Source organism: Prionailurus viverrinus, chromosome A2, assembly GCF_022837055.1.
Source record: "Prionailurus viverrinus isolate Anna chromosome A2, UM_Priviv_1.0, whole genome shotgun sequence".
NCBI classification, from domain to species: Eukaryota; Metazoa; Chordata; class Mammalia; order Carnivora; family Felidae; genus Prionailurus; species Prionailurus viverrinus.
In genome coordinates this window covers 23,522,441-23,543,229 of record NC_062562.1, presented here as the reverse complement: position 1 = coordinate 23,543,229, position 20,789 = coordinate 23,522,441, and the positions used below count along the sequence as shown (strand labels likewise).

General features: G+C 34.7%; 1 protein-coding gene across 1 annotated transcript in view; it reads left to right on the top strand.

Moving 5' to 3' along the window:
- Positions 1-20,789, top strand: part of ERC2 (ELKS/RAB6-interacting/CAST family member 2) — an 887,162-nt gene that overhangs the window by 402,019 nt on the left and 464,354 nt on the right. Inside the window, exons 8-9 of the mRNA XM_047850845.1 lie at positions 4,604-4,744; positions 7,873-8,013. Coding sequence (XP_047706801.1) covers positions 4,604-4,744; positions 7,873-8,013 — 282 coding nt within the window. The remainder of the gene's footprint in view (positions 1-4,603; positions 4,745-7,872; positions 8,014-20,789) is intronic.

The window sequence follows — 20,789 nt, the reverse complement described above, 5'->3', positions numbered from 1 at the left end:
CGGCAGGAGTGATTCCTGTGAAGGCTTCCAAATAGTGAAGTGACATAGTCAGTTTGGGACTTTAAAAAAATGTCACTCCAACATCCCATATGGTGGAAATGATGGGATGGAGAGGGCCTGGTAGCTGGGTGACCATTTGTGATGCTTTTGCAGTAAGTGTAGGCATAAGGCAGTAAGGGCTCAGTTGCCGAAATTTTTAAAAGCCCTTAAGAGACTTCCTGTGCACTGAGGCCAGTGTCTTTTGTAGATCCATAATTATCCACTCACCAGTGTCACAGACAGAGTGAAATAGGACTATAACTGGAATCAAGAAGAAACAAATGTAGGCAATTAGTAGACTGATTTGTTCTGTTTCCACCCCCACTGTTGTAATAATATACTTCATTTTAAAGTGTTTTTAACTAATTGAAAAACAATAATGATACTTCTTTTTTTCCTTGAAAGCATTAAGTACATAAATTATTGTCATTGGGGTAGAACAGTTGCTTCCCTGGGGGACCTTAAATCACAGGCTAAGTGTTCAAACTAACTTCCCTCTGCACCACATACTGTTTTACATTGTCTTATGTATCAGGCCTTGTCTTGTACTATGTACTCATAAGCATATAAAAGATAATATCAGGATCCTTAAAAGTAGCTGTTGCACCAGTATTTTTTAAGGATCACTATCCAGAAAGGATGCTGTATTTTGTCAAATGCTTTTTCTACATCTATTGAAAGGATCATATGGTTCTTATCCTTTCTTTTATTAATGTGGCATATCACATTGATTGATTTATGAATATTGAACCAGCCCTGCTGCCCAGGAATGAGTCCTGGTGATCATGGTGAATAATTCTTCTAATGTACTGTTGAATTCGATTTAGTAGTATCTTGTTGAGAATTTTTGCATCCAGGTTCATCGGGGATAATGGCCCGCAATTTTCCTTTTTAGTGGGGTCTTTGTCTGGTTTTGGAATCAAGGTAATGCTAGCTTCATGGAATGAGTTTGGAAGTTTCTGTTCCATTTCTATTTTTTTTGAACAGTTTGAGAAGCATAGATATTAACTCTGCTTTAAATGGCTGGTAGAATTCCCCTGGCAAGCCATCTGGCCCAAGACTCTTATTTGTTGGGAGATTTTTGATAACTGATTCAATTTCCTTTCTTGATAAAAATCTTCAAGAAAGTAAGCATAGAAGAAATATTCCTCAACTTCATAAAGGCCATATACGAAAGGCCCACAGCTAATATCATCCTTGATGGGGAAAAATTTAGAGCTTTCTCCCTAAGATCAGGAACATGACAGGGATGTCCAGTCTCACTACCATCATTCAACATAGTACTGGACATCCTAGCCTTAGCAGTCAGACAACAAAATGAAATAAAAGGCATTCAAATTGGCAAGAAAGAAGTCAAACTTTAACTCTTCACAGATGACATGATACTCTACATGGGAAACCTGAAAGACTTCACCAAAAAACTGCTAGAGTTGATCCATGAATTCTGCAAAGTTGCAGGAAATAAAGTCAATGTACAGAAATCCATTGCATTCCTATACACAATAATGAATCAGCAGAAAGTGATACCAAGGAATTGATTCCATTTAAAATTGCACCAAAAACCATAAAATACCTAGGAATAAACCTAACCAAAGAGGTAAATGTTCTGTACACTGAAAACTATAGAAAGCTTATGAAAGAAATTGAAGAAGACACAAACAAATGGAAAAGCATTCCATGCTCATGGATTGAAAGAACAAATAATGTTAAAATGTCCATACTACCCAAAGCAATCTATACATTCAATGCAATCTCTATCAAAGTAACACCAGCATTCTTCACATAGCTAGAACAAACAAGCCTAAAATTTGTATTGAACCTCAAAAGACCCCAAATAGCCAAAGTAATGTTGAAAAAGAAAACCACAGCTGAAGGCATCACAATTCCAGACTTTAAGCTGTATTACAAAACTGTAATTATCAAGATGGTATGGTGCTGGCACAAAAGCAGACACACAGATCAATGGAATAGAATAGAGAACCCAGAAATGGACCCACAAACATATGGCCAACTAATCTTTGACAAAGCAGGAAAGAGTATCCAATGGAAACAAGATAGTCTCTTAAGCAAATGGCACTGGGAAAACTGGACAGCGACATGCAGAGGAATGAGCCTAGACACTTTCTTATACCATACACAACAATAAACTCAAAATGGATGAAATACCTAAATGTGAGACACGAAGTCATCAAAATCCTGCAGGAGAAAATAGGCAGTAACCTCTTTGACCTTGGCCGCAGCAACTTCTTACTTAACATGTCTCTGGAAGCAAGGTAAATAAAAGCAAAAATGAACTATTGGGATCTCCTCAAGAAAAAAAGCTTCTGCACAGCAACGGAAACAATCAACAAAACTAAAAGGCACCCGATGGAATGGGAGAAGATATTTGCAAGTGACATATCAGATAAAGGGTTAGTATCCAAAAATCTATAAACAACTACCAACTCAACACCTCAAAAACAAATAATCCAGTGAATAAGTGGGCAGAAGACATCAATAGGTGCTTTTCCAAAGAAGACATGCAGATGGGTGGCAGACACATGAAAAGATGCTCAACACCATTCATTTTCAAATGGGAAATAGAAATCAAAACCACAATGAGATACCACCTTACACCTGTCAAAATGGCTAAAATCAACAACTCAAGAAACGACAGATGTTGGCAAGGATGTGGAAATAGGGTGAACACTTTTGCACTGTTGGCAGGAATGCAAACTGGTGCAACCACTCTGGAAAACAGTATGGAGGTTCCTCAAAAAATAAAAAAATATAACTACCCTATGACCCAGCAATTGCACTATTAAGAGTTTATCTAAACGATACAAAAATGCTGATTTGAAGGGGCACATGCACCCCAATGATAACAGCTCTATCAACAATAGCCAAAGTGTGGAAAGACCTCTAATGTCCATTGACTGATGAATGGATAAAGAAGTTGTGGTGTGTGTATGCGTGTGTGTGTGTGTTGCGCGCGCACACACACACACACACACACACACAATGGAATACTAGTTGGCAATGAAAAGAATGCAATTTTGTCATTTGCAACAACGTGGTTGGAACTAGAGTGTATCATGCTAAGAGAAATAAGTCAGAGAAAGACAGATATCATATGATTTCACTTGTATGTGGAATTTGAGAAACTCAACAGATGAACATAGGGAAGGGAAGGAAAAATAAGATAAAAACAGAGAGGGAGGCAAACCATAAGAGACTCTTAAATACAGAGGACAAACTGAGGGTTGCTGGAGGGGGAGTGGGGGATGGGTTAAATGGGTGATGGAGGCATTAAGGAGGGCACTTTTAGGGATGAACATTGGGTGTCATATTAAGAGATGAATCACTGGGTTCTACCCCTGAAGCCAAGACTATACTGTATATTATCTAACTTGAATTTAAATTAAAAAAAAAAAAAGAATTGCCATCCAAAAGAAAGTTCAGATATGTGTTGGATAATTTGAAACAAATTTCAGAAATCTAACTCAATCTTGCCCAAATGGAATTTTACTTAAAAAGAATAAGGTTCTTGTTCTGATATTGGTAAGTTTCCAAATTTTTGGAAAACATGTCTACCAGAGTAGTGTTTTCAGTATATAAGTCAAGAGCAGCAAGGTGCTCAGATCTTCTTAAATGACACTATGCATATGTTTGTGGCATTGTGGTCTTATGGACATGGCTAAGACTCAGAGAGCCCTGAATGCCAGGGTGTGCCTTCTGTTTATGTGCTGGGTCACCTTGGATGAATTAGCTGGTCCTTGGTCTGGGTTTCTCACTACTACACTGTTACTAGTAGCACGGGGGGTTCAGACCCCACAGTTGTGATGATGCCTAGATGGAGAAGGGCACTTCACAGTGCCTAGCATGTAGTAAGCTTTCAGTAAGGGAAAGCTGCTGTTTGAGCTTTGTCAAATTCAAGCAATATTTTGGGAGTCTCTACTGATTGCCAAGAAGACATTGAAAAAATGTGGAGGAAAATGAACATTTCCAGGCACATTATAAAATCACTTATACAACAGTGAGCTCATTCTTTATTTTGTCTCTGGTTCTCAGCATGAGTTCAGACCCCTAGAGGGCCTAGATCTTGCTCCACTCAGATCCCCTTTCTAGCCAGAGAAGAGTCTTCAGAAACCAAGGAAGTTTTTTTGATATCAAATGGAAAAGCCAAGCAAAGAGGGTTGAACCAAGAAGTTAGTTTCACTTCTTCCACTTGTCCTTTGAAGGCTTTAGTAAGTCTAGAGTCATGGTGCCTAAACCTCCATCTTCTGGAACTGCTTTTAGAATTTTCCAAGTACTGCCATGAACCAAAACAGCCTCAGAGCTTGAACATTAAAGTCCCTTGCAACTCTGTGATGCTAAATTTTATTAGTAAGCCAAAAGCCATATTGATTGTCTTTCCCAAATGCTGTTATATGTGCATAACAAACCCAATTTAGACTATCTTGCATGTGTTGATTCATATAGAGCATTTCTTACATTTATTGCCTCCCATTTCCTTTTGTAGCATGCCTTAGCACACACACACTGATGGTTTCTCACTTCCTCTTTTTTAACACTTGTCTCAAAGGAGAGAATAATTGAGCGTTTGAAAGAACAGCGGGAGAGAGATGATCGAGAAAGATTGGAAGAAATAGAATCTTTCCGAAAAGAGAACAAAGACCTGAAAGAGAAGGTCAATGCTTTACAAGCTGAACTGACTGAAAAAGAGGTAAGTCTGGAAAAACAAATGAACTATGCTGATAGTCCCATTCATGGGAGCCTCAAGAGACTAAAGAGTTTGTTTGAGGGGCTGTGTGAAGACTTTGGGGACATAGTTTCCTTTGCAAAACTGCCTGAATTCAAAGGAAAATATTTACTGTAATTCCCTTCAGCAGGATGCCCTATGCTTCTCTTCTCTGCTCTGTGTACAATGTAGCTCCTTGAAAGGTTTCTTGTTGTCTTAACCACATTTGTGTGGCTAATTTTATATTTTTTCAATGTCCCAGGATCTTTTGCTTGGGGTAACAACAATATCAATAATAATAACAACATATCCACTTTATTGAGGGCCTGTTATATACTAATCTTTGTGTTGGGTACTCTACATTCATCTGTGCTTCCCAAAAGGATCACTCAATACTTCCAGGTTAGAGATACGGTACCATGCTGGACACAAATGTAGGTTAAATGTGGCTACTCTTCTGGAATATCAATTTTACATTATGGTAAATGACTTAAAACAATATTTTCATGCTAGAGAAACATGGATACAGAATAAAAATTGTAGCCACATTTTTAAAGTAAAACAATATACTTTAAAGAAATTTCTTGCTTGGGGGTTATGGAGAGGATGCTTTGGGCTATCTTCCCCATGCTTGGAGGGATACTTGTAACTCTTTTAGTTTACTTAGGGATACTTTGATGGAAAAGTTTGAGGAGCAGTAATGCATGGTATTTTTTCCAGTCTCCAAAACTCTGAGATATGTGCCATTGTCCACAATTGGCCCCTCCATACTTATTTTTGTCCACAGGAAATGTCCATCTCCTTTTGGCTGTTACAGATCCTTTCACCTTTTTGTACTATATCACTGCCTACTTGTCCATTTTTCAGCCCCACATTGTTACCTCATCCCTTGGGTTTTGATAATTCTATACAAATGAAAGTACTGTCTCAATGAGTAATCCAAGAGGGGAAGAATTGATAAGTAATAGAAACAAAATTCATTTTCCCTAAAATAAGCACACTAGGTTGTTTTTGTTTTTGTTTTATTTTACAGAGGATATTATTTCTTTGATACAAAAATAAAGAGTATAAATCCTACTATTCCTACTATTTCAGTGCTAAATCTAACTTGGGGGATCTGTAATGAATGTAGTTGGTATGTGTCAGAAGGCACAGAAGATTTGACCTCATTTGCAATTTGAATAACTGATTATAAGTGTTATTAATGGGTTTGCACCTTGAAGTCAATGTGTGTGTGTGTGTGTGTGTGTGTGTGTGTGTGTGTGTGTGTTTGTTTGTATAAAGAGCTCTTGATGACATGGTGGAGCATAGCTTTAAATGAAAATAATTTTGTAAACAATGCCTACATTATATGATTTCAGACAGGCATTTCAGCAAACATTTATTGTTCCTGTATAGTAATGTGCCTGCCACTGAGATAGGTGTGTCAGTCAAGGTTCCACCAGAAAAACAGAACTGCATTAAGAAATTTAACCACATTAAGAAATTTATTGCAAGAAATTGGCTTATATAGTTATGGGGGCAAGTCTGAAATTCATAGGGCAGGCCATCAGAAAGGGCAGGCTGGAAACACTCCAGACAGGAATTGGCACAACAGTCCACAGGTGGATTTCTTCCTTCTCAGGGAAATCTCAGTCCTGCTCTTAAGGCCTTACAACTGGTAGGATCAGGCTCACCCAGATTTGGAAAATAATATCCTTTACTTAAAGTCAACTGATGGTAGGTGGTACTCCCATCTATAAAGTACCTCCAAAGCAACACCTAGATTAGTGTTTGATTGAATAACTGGGGACTATAGCCTAGCCAAGTTGATACATAAAGCTATCAGACCTGGAAATTTAAAGTGTATAAAGAAAAACAACATATAATTGTTGTCAGCTTACAATTTAGTTAAGGTGATAATCACCTTCACCATGGCAAAATGCCTGGCTTGCAAAGTCCTTTATTATTTCTGTGGGAGTGGTATGATGAAGAGCATTGAAATTGGAGTCAGAATTCTGGGTTTGGGACCTGTATCTTCCTTTAATAGAGCACAAACCTCAGAGAAGGTGCTCAGTTCATGTGAGCCTCAGTTTCTTGACCGAAAAATGAGAGTGGCTAACCTGTCCTTCAGAGGGTTGTTAGGAGTTAGGTTGTTTGCTGAGTGATGGAGGTGGTGTCTTTATTAACGAGGTTATTCCAAGGTCCAGGAAGCAGCTCTGACACAAATTTTAGGTAACATCATTTACTAAATGGCCCCTGTGTGCTTAGTGTCTTTCTAGGTGCTGCAAATGGCCAAAATGGAAACACACAAGGCCTGATTTTGGGTAAAACCTAAATATTTTAGTCACATAGTTAGATTTTGCTAACTGTGTTTCATGTTTGGTGATAGATATGCCTTTGTAGCTCAGCAGAATTATGTTCCATGATATATGCAAGTATTTACTTCCTTACTTTTTAGAATTCAGACTGTCTAGGAGAGCTCTTGGTTTCTGGGCATGACTGATGAGTGGAACAACTTAGGTAAAGCCATGTCTGAGTTGGGGTTTCATTATATCTGTTGAATTTGGATTTTTAAAGGCTTGGGACATAAAGTCTGCTCTAAATTTTAAAATAATTTTATCTGTGATTCTACAGAAGATATTTTAAAAACCATTGGTTATTTTTCTGTTAAAGAAATGGAATTTGATAAAAACAGGATGCTTCTTTTATATTTGATTTGTCCTTTGGGAGGGAAAGGCATTAAAATCAGTATTTTCTTTCATATTTGTCTTAGCGTCTGCACGATTTGACAGCAATAAATGTAAATGGAAGGTTCAGGGTGTCTGTTTTGCCATGACATGTAAAGACCACCTTGGGACTTACATCATTAGCATGACTTTGAGATGTGAAACATGCATTTACTGACCACACCATTTGGTCACATTTGATTCTATTGCAGTTAGATCCTGCTCAGTTCTGTAAGCTGGCCAATTTTAATTTCCTGGCCAGAGCCAGCTATTGTTACCTTAGTAAGACTATATTTACCCTTTCTGTCTAATGCACACTTTATTGCTATGCATAGAATCAATGTATTCAAATTGAAGACTAGTAGAAATTGTAGTGTTTTACTCACTAGTGTTCTTTCCTTTCAGTCTAGTTTAATTGACCTCAAGGAACATGCATCTTCATTAGCCTCAGCAGGACTGAAAAGGGACTCCAAATTAAAATCTCTGGAAATAGCCATTGAACAAAAGAAAGAAGAATGTAGCAAATTGGAAGCACAGTTAAAAAAGGTAAGTGAAGTCCAAGAAAATAAATGCTCATTATGAATATATAAAATGGAAAAGGAAGAGATATTTTGCAAAGAAACAAACCCCTTATCTTTTGCTGTCTGCTGATAAGAGAATTAGGCACTCTTAGCTTAAGAAGTCCGCATCAAATTGGTTAGTGAACCTAAAAAAAAATATCTTAGGTTTCCTGTCTGAAAAAAACTTGAAAAATAGATGAAAATAGTAATGGAAGTAAAAAAATATTATAAAAACAAGCTGTTACTCACTGGGGAAATCTCAACTTTAAAAAAGATAAATGGAAATGTTTGTAACAAATCAAAGAATCCAGGGGCCCCATTTATATTGATAAACTTTTACTACTTTCAGAAGTAGGCCAATTATTGTATTAGAACTTTGTAAAAGTTTACCTGACAATATAAATTTCTAAAAGTCTGCCCAAATAGTCAAAATCTCTAGACTATCTGTGGGATGACTCTTTATACTTAACCAAAAATGACCTTAATGTCTTAGAAAGCTTGTTGAATGTAGAAGACTTTGGAAAAGAAAACAGCATCTTTACATTGTAGCATTAACATGTTTTCTCTGAACTGGACATTTTTGTGGAGTACATTTCCAGTCATGCATTGTTCCTTTGACTTTTTCCCTGTGTTGTTTGGTACGTCTGCACTCATTGTCCACATAAAACTCATAACTTTATGAGTTTAAGCATTTTGTTTCCCTTTGACAGCTTATACACTTATTCAAAAGAGGTGATAAGAATCTAAATAATCAAAGCATATAATAACGTTTGATTATATATAATGTATAGCACACTGGAATGGGGATTTATTTGATAAAGTTATGAAAATATATGATGTGGATGATAAGGATGCTAAAGCATCATATATCTGTGGAGAAATTATTCTGAATATATAAAAATTGAATATACTATTTTGTACGATACAATACATAACTGAAATGTTCAGTTTACCATGGAATTTTAGGAAATTGTCCTGAGAAATTTCACACTAGTAAAGTCTCCTTTCTAAAGATAAATATGGAGATCAAATCCCTCTATAACAAAACAGCAAGAAGATCTCTGTATTGCATAATCTGCTTTCCAATCCACTCAGCATCTCACTTTTTTTCAAGTAGTATCTAGTTAAGCAGCCATCTTGAACAATAAATATAAGAATTTAATTTGCCCATTTGAGTGTGCTTAAGTAGCAATTGAGTTGTCTATTTATGCATTGGGTGTATGATAATACATTCTTGACACATATAATGAATGTGTGCTGTAATATGTTATACATGTACATATCAAGAAATGAGCCCATGAAAGGTACTTTTAATTTAATGAACAGTTTTGTGATCACAAGGCAGGCTTTAAGATACTGAGAGAGAACTTCATTAAGTTGCTTTGCATTAGCTTACCTCAGTTGCATTGTGCTGAGTCTTGAAGAAGGAGGACCTCAATTAGGTTCTGGCCATGAAACACACCTCATGAACTCTTTGTAGCCCTTATGGAGATGAGGCCACTGCACATATTAATTCTGCAGATACATACTCGACATGCTCCCTTTTAGTGTAAATCACCTGTGGAATTTAAAACTCTCCAGTAATTAAAAAGGAAGAGGTTCACATAATGATACAGTTTCCTTGTATGTGACTTGACTAGTTTAATAAGAGAACATCTATCTAAGCATTTCAATTTAGTTTCCTTCAAGGTAGCTCTGATTTGCCCAAAGTATCACTCACAGCATGTGGTTTTCTTAAACTCTCAGGTAGACATGGTGTGCTGAAGTTCATATAGCAAATTCTATAAACATTTTAGCATTATTCCTGACAATATTTTAACCTTCTGTCACATCACCAGGATTAAAGTAACAAATATGGTTGTCTTGCTGTAAAGGACCTATTTAATTTATGAAAAGATAACTTATTTCTAAGTGTATAAATAATGTTTGCTTATACTATCTCCTAAATGCATAGTACAGTGAGATTAAATAAAGTAATTATAATTTAAATATTTTCATACCTAACCTGCAGATGCTATTTTGTTATTCTTGGCTCTCTAGCATTAACTAAATTCAAAAGTTTAAAATACTTTTCCTAGTAGTCTTTAATTTCTGCTAATAAATAGTTCCATAAAAACCTCAAGTGCCCATCACCTTAAAAAGAATTGAGATCTACATGAAATATTTGAAAATATAAGCCAACAGTATGTGAATATACATATAAACACATCATTTACTCATGGAAAAATAAGCAGCTATAAAAGCTTAAGGAGTGTCTGGGCCTCCTTTTAAATAAAAGGGTATGTGACTTGTGAATAAAATATAAAGGGTTACTAAATGAAAGCTGAAAACATAATAGTTTTATTATGTCATAAATAAACCATGAATTCCCAATAGAATTTTGCTCAAGATTTGTGAGCGTCCAGGTATTTTTGCCATAAAATGTACACAACGTTGTAGATGTGTTTAGCTGAACAGAAACCTTGTCTGCCAATTACAGTGGCATCCAAATTGTGATTTAAATTTATTTTGGTCTTATGAACAATTCTTGACATTGGTAAGGTGAGTTTTTACATAAAAGTTTATGGAGAACATTCACATGCATAGTTACTTTTAATCCTTTACTGTACTGTTAATTTAAGTCTCCAAATCCTTCATGATGAAAAATGGTTATAGGCAGAAAAGGAATTAGTCCTTACACACTGCATCTCACCTCTTAAAAACAGATATTCACACATCAGATATTCATGTGTGAGGAAAGTTTTACTGATATTTGTGAGGCTGATAAGATGGTATTAACCACATAACATACAACAACTAGTTATGAGCATGCTTTACAAATTAGTGTGTTCATTAATCTTAAATAGACACCCAGGGGTTGAGAAGAACCTGATTAGTGACAAGTGGGTAGTTTTGTCTTTCAAGAATATATGGTGTTCAATATGTAGAAGTAAGTTTACCTTGTATGTCTAGAAATCAATTAAGAATGATTCAAAACATTATAATTTGTGGTATTTGGTAATTTTCCAATTAATATCATCTTTGAGGAGAGTGGGTGTTTTTTTAACCAGGGCAAGATTATCATTTACTTCATCAAAGTTGAACAAATAAAAAATTCAGGCTCTTTAAAGGCACATACATGTCTCAGCGTAAAGCAAAGTGAAATTTCTTACAATATTTCATCTTCTACACCTTGACGTTGAGCCCCAGGTTAATGATGCAGGTATTTAAGAAATAGAACCAGGGAGTGATATTTAAAATAATATTCAGTACATTTAAATCCACCAAAATTTAAATCTTCTACACAAAAAAGACTGGAGAGCATTACAAATTCTGAAGCACTTGGAACATAATAGGATAGTCACTAAAAATTATATTTTTTGTTAATTATGAACTAACAGTACAAGTTGGTAATGGGAAATGGATAATACTGTATTTTGGTTCCCTTTATTCTTCCTGGTGACTTAATTTTTTCTTCTCCCATTTACTGTTAATCCTGTAATGTCTTGCTTACTGATATTTGCTATTGCTAACCTGCTGTTTGCTGATCTATATTTTCCTAAAGTTAGACTGAATAGAAACTTCAGGCTTGTGTTAATATAAAAAAAAAGAGCTATAAATTCAATGATAAGATTTAATTAATCTTTTATTATTACCATCTTTGAAGTTCAGGTAATAAATTGCAGGCTTGGCCAAAAGTACTTCTTCTGATTCATTGCTAGAGGCCAGCACTTCATGTATCATCAAAAGTGGACAGCTTTCTTTATTTCATGGGTTATTTAACTTGAGAAAGGGAAAGTAACACAAACCTTAAATTTCTTATTCCAGCTATTCTTTTTTAGGAGCCAAAGTCAACATTTTTATTTCCCTAGAGCCTCTCACTTTCACCGTGGAATGTTTAGAAACTGAAATTTCTTCTTTTTTAACGACCAGTTTGTCTGTGCAAATGCACTGGATTTGTTGAGCTAATGCTGTTTTTCTGGATCTTTCCTTCTTTCCCTGTCTGTGCTTCAATGCCTCCCCAACTTTGCAATGTAGCAAGCTGAGCAGTTGTTCAATCAGATGTACAACCCAGTAAGTCATGTCTGAAAGTTCCCGCTGTAACATATCAAAGCATGAGGATCCATTGATCACATGTCACGGTGTACCATACTGGGGAGGTTTTAAAAATAGTTATGAGTCTCTTCCCATTTCTGTTTTGTCAAAAGAAATGATCTGTGCAAAGGCCACTGCCATTTCTTTTGAATGTGAAATTTAAAAATTAAGAACTCAAGAAAATATTGCCAGCTCTGCTATCACATCCTTCTAAACTTTATAGAAAAGCTGAGGTCAGCTGCAGATCTGGGCTCAGGGAATTCTTTCCTAGATCCTTCTAACTCAGAGTTACCTATGTGAAATGGGATAGCATTTCATAAAGTAGCAAGCAGCTCGATGTAAATTATATACAAATGATAGAAGTTAAAATAGGTTTAGATTTAAAAATAGGGCTATGCTCTTTGAAATTGGTAAATGATGAACATTATTGTGGGTTTTGTAACAGTTAAAAACATGTCATTTGGCCGAGGACAAACTAAAATATAGCCTCCTAATAACAGATAGTAACAATTCTGATTATAGCTTAATGGTACACAAAACAGGTAACTAGTAAAAATGTATGTAAAATGGCTAGCCCAGATGCCACCACTGATTTTTTTAATCCTAATGACAGGTGTGCATTTATATGAAGCAGTTTATTTGTTTTCTTTAACTTATTAAAGAAGAAAGACCTTTTTGTTTTGTCAACTCAACTGGCTTACTGGGTGAAATATTACCTAAAGGTGACCAGAATTTGTCAGTTGGTAGATGTGATCTGTGCTATAATGCATTCTAATTACCTCCTATTTATGAATTCACATCATGGGAAGAATAGCATAGATAAAAGAAACAATTCAGCCAACAACTTTTGTTAAGCTGCTATTCCAGGTTACATCCAGCATGATATACAAGATGCTTGGGTGTATTTAATTAGATTCAACCTCCACTCTCCAAACTTTAAAACAAATTTTGTTTTCGCAAACAATTTCTTAATTTCAGTTGGTGTATCTTTATTAACCTCTTTCCCCAAATACGATTTTTAGTAGACCAGGAAAAATACTCCAGATTTCCTTTCCCTTAACATTTGAATGGGAATGTTAGTAAGCAGGCTCAAAACAATGGGTAGGTGAAGAAGGACAAAGTTTGGAATATCTTTAAGCTTGAAAATTGACCCTGGGAAAACTAAGTATTTTCATTAGATCATTTTTAAAAGATGTAAAGTAATCCCACTGAAATTGTTTCACATTTACTAAAGACAGGAAGAAAACCAAAGTATGTCACATTTTGGGCGTGTGCAGGACATTTTTTCCTGTAGCAGCAAAGATTTATCAGGACCACAATAGGATTTCAGCATCCCTGTCAGGATAGGTAGGACCAAAGAAATACCTCTGTTAACCTTTAGATCATTTCCAGAAATTTTGACAATATGGCATTTATTGGACTTTGCCTTCATATTAACCACAGTGGTGGGTCTCCAGGAAGCAAAAACAAACTTTACTCCTCAAATTAATGAAGCTAACCCATTGGTTTGGCATCCTGGACGTATAGCCAACCTCTCATTATTTTAACTCTCCCTGTCTGCAGATATTCTCAGGGTCCAGTTCTTTTTGGAACTGATAGGGATACAGCATGATAGATTTTCTATCCTTAAGAGTCTTTTAAAAAATAATCATGTTTTCCTGGTTATAAAAATAACATATGGTCACAGTGGAGAATTTACAAAAGTATAGAATTATTGGAGAAAATAAAAATAACAGGATGTCTTACAACACAAAGATAATCACTAGGAACATCTGTGTGGTTCCCTACCCAGACATCTTTTTGTTATTCTTGTCCTTTCCTTTCTCCCTTTGTCTTCTTTCTTTCCTTTCTCCCTTCTTCCCCCTACTTCCTTTTTTACTTTCTTCTGTCTCCTTTCTTCTCTTTTATTCTTATTTAATACTCTTATTTCTTTTCACCAAATTGTGTCAGTGTTTATTGAGTTGTAGATCCTGTTTTTATAACATTTCATCAGCATTTTCTCTAGTAACTGTTATTCCAAAACACTGTCTTAGGGATTATGTGACATTTTACTGTATTTACTCATTCCCCAAATGTTGCTCATCCCTTTCCTCCTTTTTTTTTTTGCCATTGTATAATGCTCTGAAAAACATCTTTCCATATTAATTTCCAGACATTTCTGTTTTTCATGGAATAAGTTCCTGGTAAATGACTTTTGAAAGGTCCCGATAGTTCTTGCTAAGATGCATTTTAGAGAAATTCTAGCATTGACACTTCCAACACAATGAAGGCAGCCTTTCTGCCACACCCAACCAACATGGAAAACTGCTATTTTACATAACTTGGACAAATGTGTAGATGGAATTTTTTTTCTTATTTTAACTTTATTTTCTTTTATTACTAGAGTGGTTGAGGTTTTTAATAACTTTATTAGCTGTTGGTATTTTTCTTCTCTTAATTGTTTCTTTAAGTCACATAAGCACTTGTTTTTGAGCTTATCATTTCATTCATTGGTTTGTATGAGTCATTCTTTGCTTTATGTAGAATCTTTGCCAGATTTGTGATAAAATTTCATTGAAGTATTTTTTAAATAAGTAAAACTATTTTTAGGTTTCTTGGCTTGTGTTTCCCTGTATGATTTTCTCATTTCCTTTATGCTTAGAAGTCATTATTGGATTTCAAGAATAGACACCTACATTTAAAATTTTTTTAATGTTACCTTTCATATCAATTTAACCCCTTTAGTTTATTTTGATTCATTTTGAAAGGTGAAGTTTTCACGTATATATTTTTTAAATGATTTGAATGATTATCTAATTATCCCAGTACCATTTATCAAATAATTCTTTATCCACTGATCTTGATACTGTTCATTGTATGTCTTATTTGGATGAATGTCTTAGTTTCTGAGCTTCCATTTGGTTTTATCAATGTCTGTTGCTTGTTGAGTCAGAATTTTAATTATTGTTGCTTTATAATATTTTCAAAATATCTAGTGAAATAAATTCCACCCTAGTTTGTTTCTACTTTTCATTTTGGTTTGTTTTAGTATTATTAACCTTTAATTTTCTATTATTCCAAGTAAATTTCAGGATCACCCTTGTCAACTAATTTGTTAATTTTTATTTGAATTATACTCAACCTATAAAATAATTTTAGAATGATATCTTTCCAATATTATTTCTTCCAGTTCATGAACTTGATACAACTTTTGCTTATTTCAGAGATCTTTTACAGTAAAGGTTTGACATTTTTCTATTATAGGCTTGTGATAGTTTCTTTTAAAGATCCTAAGCAGTACTATATATATAATTGTTAAGTTACTAAAAATTTATGTTAGGCGAATTTTGGGGGAATGCTGTATTATTCCTTTTATTTTCTAACCAGTTATTGATACCTAGGAAATTTCTTTTATTATTGTATGTTTATTTTGAATCAGGCCTCCCTATACATTTTGGTGAATTATAACTTAATTATTTTTGTTAAATAAGATCATCTTATAGTCACTTCTATGCCCATTAATCTAAACTAAATCAGAATAAATAAAGATTTAGCTTTAAAGTCTTCCTGGGAACATTTTCTCCTAGAGTAGAAGTAAACCTACTTTTGAAACTCTTTAACTTTTACTTTAGTCACCCATGTAATACTAAGTGATGCTGTAATGCCATTTCGTAGGAATCTAAAATTTTATCTTTGTATCCTTATTATTATAATAATAACCTTTCTGCAGCTTAACTATCAGTCTCTACTCCTGGAGGAGTTTTGTCTTGTCATTGTAAACACTGTGCAGGCTATCTTCAGTTGAATTCTTTTTCTTCCCTTAGTTCTTAACTCCAGCAAATAATATGTTTTTTTTTTTCATCAGTCTCAAATACCTTCTTTGCTGTAACTCTAGTAGTTATTATGCCCAGAGATGGTATCCAGAGATCTCATAAATTTTTAATAAAACTTTAGAGCTTCTGGGTCCTCAGCTTAGTGCATTGTACAATATCCTTGTTGCTGCAAGGCAAATGACTGATTTGGAGGCCCTGGGGGCAACTTTGTGACTGGCCAGGGCCCACTTGAGACCCCTCTGATGTACCTCCACACCTGTGAATTTTTCCCCTTGCCTGGTCACTATCCACTGAAATCCTGTCTCTTCTGCAAACGCATCTTTTGCAGGGCTCACATTTTATGCACTGGTTTACAAGAAAAAGACCAAGCATTTTTCCAGTCTAGAGAGAGAAAAAAATCTTGTTAATGTTCAGTTAGGTCTTCTTGATTTATAGGACTGTGCAATCCCAAGAACATGGTGGACTGAATTATAAATGCTTTCACAGTCACTTTTAGGTACAGTGGTTTATTTTTGCAATTTTTTTGCCTATTTATGAAAATTATTTGATTCACTCATAGACTAGTCCCCCAACACAGTGGAAAACTACAACTATTTAAGAGACAATTCATGGCATGCACACAGCATGTACTAACACATGGACCCACACAAACACCTCATACTTGCTCTAGGCTTTCAGTGTCTAAAGAACTCAAGTAATATGTGCAATAACACTGAAGATTTGAGGTCACATGTTTTATTTAAGAACATCCAGAGAACTTCAGTTCTCTATTTTGCTAATTTTAGGACATTTCATAGTTAGAAGGGATTACATTATAATTGTATTTTTGTTTGAATGGTCTTAAAAAGTGTTAAGCATACAGATGATTCTTTTTATTTGTATATGTGTGACATAAGAAAAATTATTTTGAACATTTATTTATTTATAAACAGCTTATGTGTTCCATCTGTGAAAAATGTTAGATTTTAGAATAGTTGTTATAAAATGAAAAATGTGAGTATTTCAGATGTACTTAGCTAGAATTATAAAAGAAGAATTTCCTTTAGAAATAAGTAGTATAAGATTCAAAGACATATCATTGTTAGATTTTTAATAAAGTATTGAGGCTCAGCTTTTATATTTTGTATTAATTGGATTTAAAGAAAATGTAAATTTTATAATATGTTCTAGTTCTTTAATCATACAAACTTTATTTTAAAAAGTGATATTTTTGGGGCTCCTGGGTGGCGCAGTCGGTTAAGCGTCCGACTTCAGCCAGGTCACGATCTCACGGTCCGTGAGTTCGAGCCCCGCGTCAGGCTCTGGGCTGATGGCTCGGAGCCTGGAGCCTGCTTCCAATTCTGTGTCTCCCTCTCTCTCTGCCCCTCCCCCGTTCATGCTCTGTCTCTCTCTGTCCCAAAAATGAAATAAAAACGTTGAAAAACAATTTAAAAAAAAAGTGATATTTTAAAAAAATGGGCACCTGGGAGGCTCAGTTGGTTAAGTGACCAACTTCGGCTTAGGTCATGATCTCAGGGTCTGTGAGTTCAAGCTCCATGTCAGGCTCTATGCTGACAGCTCAGAGTCTAGAGCCTGTTTCAGATTCTGTCTCACTTCTTCTCTGCCCCTCACACTCTGTCTCTCTCTCTCAAAAATAAACTTAAAAAATTTTTTTTTAAAAACGTAATATTTTGTTCATAAAGATGTGAAGAATGGAACTTTTTTTAGAATATTGAAATCAAATGTAATGTTTAAAGTAGTTTATATACCCTGTTCTGCTGTTCAGATAGGAAAGAAATTTTAAAGTGCTGTTAACAGACACCAAACCCCCAAAGTGCTGCAATCAGGAATCATATTTTCACTGTGCATAAATTTAGCAAATTATTGCTAAAACTCATAAGCATCAGGGAAGAAAAACTATCAGACTCATTAGTTAGTGTTCTGCTTATACTTTACGATCACGACTGATCATTTGTTTATTTTGAAAGAAATAATTTTTTTTAAATTGTTAGGCCCTATTTCAAAGAGAGAATGCTATATAATATTATAATTGAATATTCCCTGCCCAATTTTCATAGCAGGTTTCTGGGCCAAAGTTAATGTTTTCCTTTTAAGCACTTAGAATGATGAACTGGAGTTTTACTGAATATAATCAATGTCTAACCTTTATAAGAGAAGTAGTAATAAACTTGCGATTTTTCATATTGATGATATCACTCTCCGGTTTGCCTTAAGCCACTTTTTGCTCTTTAATTTAAATATAAATAACATTAACTTGAAACTTTGCCTTATTTCCTAAAATAGTTCTAAATTCTATAATTAAAATAGCCACTAGGTATTGTTATGTACTACTTGTCCTAAGTCATGACCAGATTTCTCTCTTGTGCTTGAATCAGGCTTTCAAAGTCATTTTACATCAAAATTCCAAGGCTTGCCCACATCATTGAAGCTCCCAAGTTTGTTTTGATTTTTCCCACTTGTGGGGAAATTTCCTTACATGTGGAAATAAAGGAAACATAATTGGGGGATCCTCAAAACTTACTGATCTAATACGTAATACAGACATTTCTGAAATATTCTTTCCCCAATTTCTGTGTTTCTGAGATGCTTGAGAGTTGCTGTCAAAGTTACCAGAAATATTTTGAGGCAGAACCAGATATCTAGATTTGCCTTTAAACCAACTGGTTTTAATCAGCAAAATTAAATCTCTACATTAAAAAAAGAATGCTTATTGATATTTTTTTGGTTTTAATGACTGGTGAATATCTTTGAAAGCGATGATATTCTTACCTATATCTATGATAATAAGTAACTTCTAAAACCATTAAATCCCCACCAATCTGTATTTTCAAGAGCTAGATTCCCCACTAATACAGATAGGGGACAAAGTTGATGTGCCTTAGTAGAATGCAATGGGCAATCACTTCTTGACCTTTAGGGGGCACTAATTTGAAATCAATGCATCCATAAGGAGAAAGAATTACTGTGTATTTTTACTTTAAACCTTGAATGGGCCAGAATGCCATGCTAGGAATTTGTTCAGATAATCATTACTCAAATATATTTATTATTTTTGTCTTCAGTGTCTGAAGTAACCAGCCATTCTAGGTTAAAGAACCCATGTTATAATTTGAAAAGGCAAGAGTATTGCTAAATGTAAATAAAGTGCTTCCTTCACTTCATTTTTAGAGGAGGCTCTGGCCTTATAACTTGGATAGAAGCATAGCTTTATAAGCTCAATCTCCTCCTGTGTTTCTTTAGTATATGTAGTATAACCCTCAAGTCCATAGATCACAATATAACACACTCATGTAATGCTGGTTAACAATTTTAGCCCATCCTCTGAAAAGTTATGATTCAAGCCGAATGGAGGTGGCTACCTACAATATCTTTTATGAATTCTGTGGAGACTTTTGCCTCCACTACTCAGGTTGGATAGGGGGCTTACCAGCTGTCAGTCATGTGAAACTCATCCCTTGAATCTTTTCATGGACACTAATGATGACCCAGAAGCAATTGTTACTTGCCCATCTCTATACAACTCTTTCTTAATGCTTTCTATTGACTTACAAAAATTTTTTATAGGGTATCTATTTACACCTTTATTTAATTACCCTTCCAAAAATCCTGGCACGTATCATTGATACGGAGATGTATTTAACTCAAAGGTATTCTTGCAGTTGCCCATTCCTTTTAAAAAGAAGAATTACTGGCACCCATAAGTATTATCTAACAGATACCAGGCTAACTGTAAACTTGACTATGATCTCTTTTAATAACATGATCTAATTTTAGTATCACTTGAGGCCAACAGTGGTCTAGATTGAGGTGTGTCTTTTGCTAGGCTTTCTGTACTTCGAAACATCCCATGAATCCTTTAACAGTATTCATTTGTTGGGTTGAAAAGAATACCAACCTACCTAATTTCACCTGGTGTCGAAAGCTGGCCTTAGATTATCTTCTCTTCACAGAGCTAAAAGAAGGAATGTGTTCAGATACCCATCCACCAGCAGACTGCTTTTTCTGTAAGCCTAGCAGGAGGCTTCTCTAAGGTGTATGTAGTATCTGGAAGAAAAACTAAATAAACCCATGAACTTAGCTGTATAACAAGCCGTACCAATGGGATGCATATCATAAAGTAATACTCATAATAAGAATACAAATGAATAATACCTTCCCTATGTTTGTTATTTGGTAGTTTTTGCTGTCCTTGGAGAGGCTAACCCCTTTGTCCATAGTAGTCATAAGACACAGGGCTAAATTTAGAATCTAGGTCTTGCAACTAGTAATCCTGTACCCATTTATTAAAAGTAATGATAATAATAATCAGAAGAATAAAAACAACCAAAATAAAGCACAGTGGCTAACTGAACTGCTACCTCTTTGCGAATCTTTAAATTAGAGTCAAGAGGGAATCCTAAATCAGAAACACACAATCAAAACCTATTTAAATTTCTTATGTTCTAGCTTCTTATTACTCAGTTCATGAGTCCTTTTTTAAAGATCTTAATATTATTGGTTGGGTAGTTTGAGAAAAATGTCATGAGAAGCTTTCTAGCTGCCATAAAATAATGGTAACATAGCATAAAAGTGGAAGAGAATTAACATGAATATTTTGTTTTCTTTTTCTTAGCAGTTTTTAAAATTTTATATTTTAAGTGCTTTTCTGATACAAGAGAAATGAGTTGATTGTTATCACAAATAGAAGTAGGTATATGGAACAGTTATTTTCTTTTAAAATAGAGTGTCTACTCTATTTTATGGAACAGTTATTTTCTTTTAAAATAGAGTGTCTACTAAAATAGAGTGTATTTTAAAAGTGGAGATTAACAAATTTAAATATTCATTACTTCAATTTAAAATAAAATTGTTAGGTGAATAAACTTCTAAAGGCATA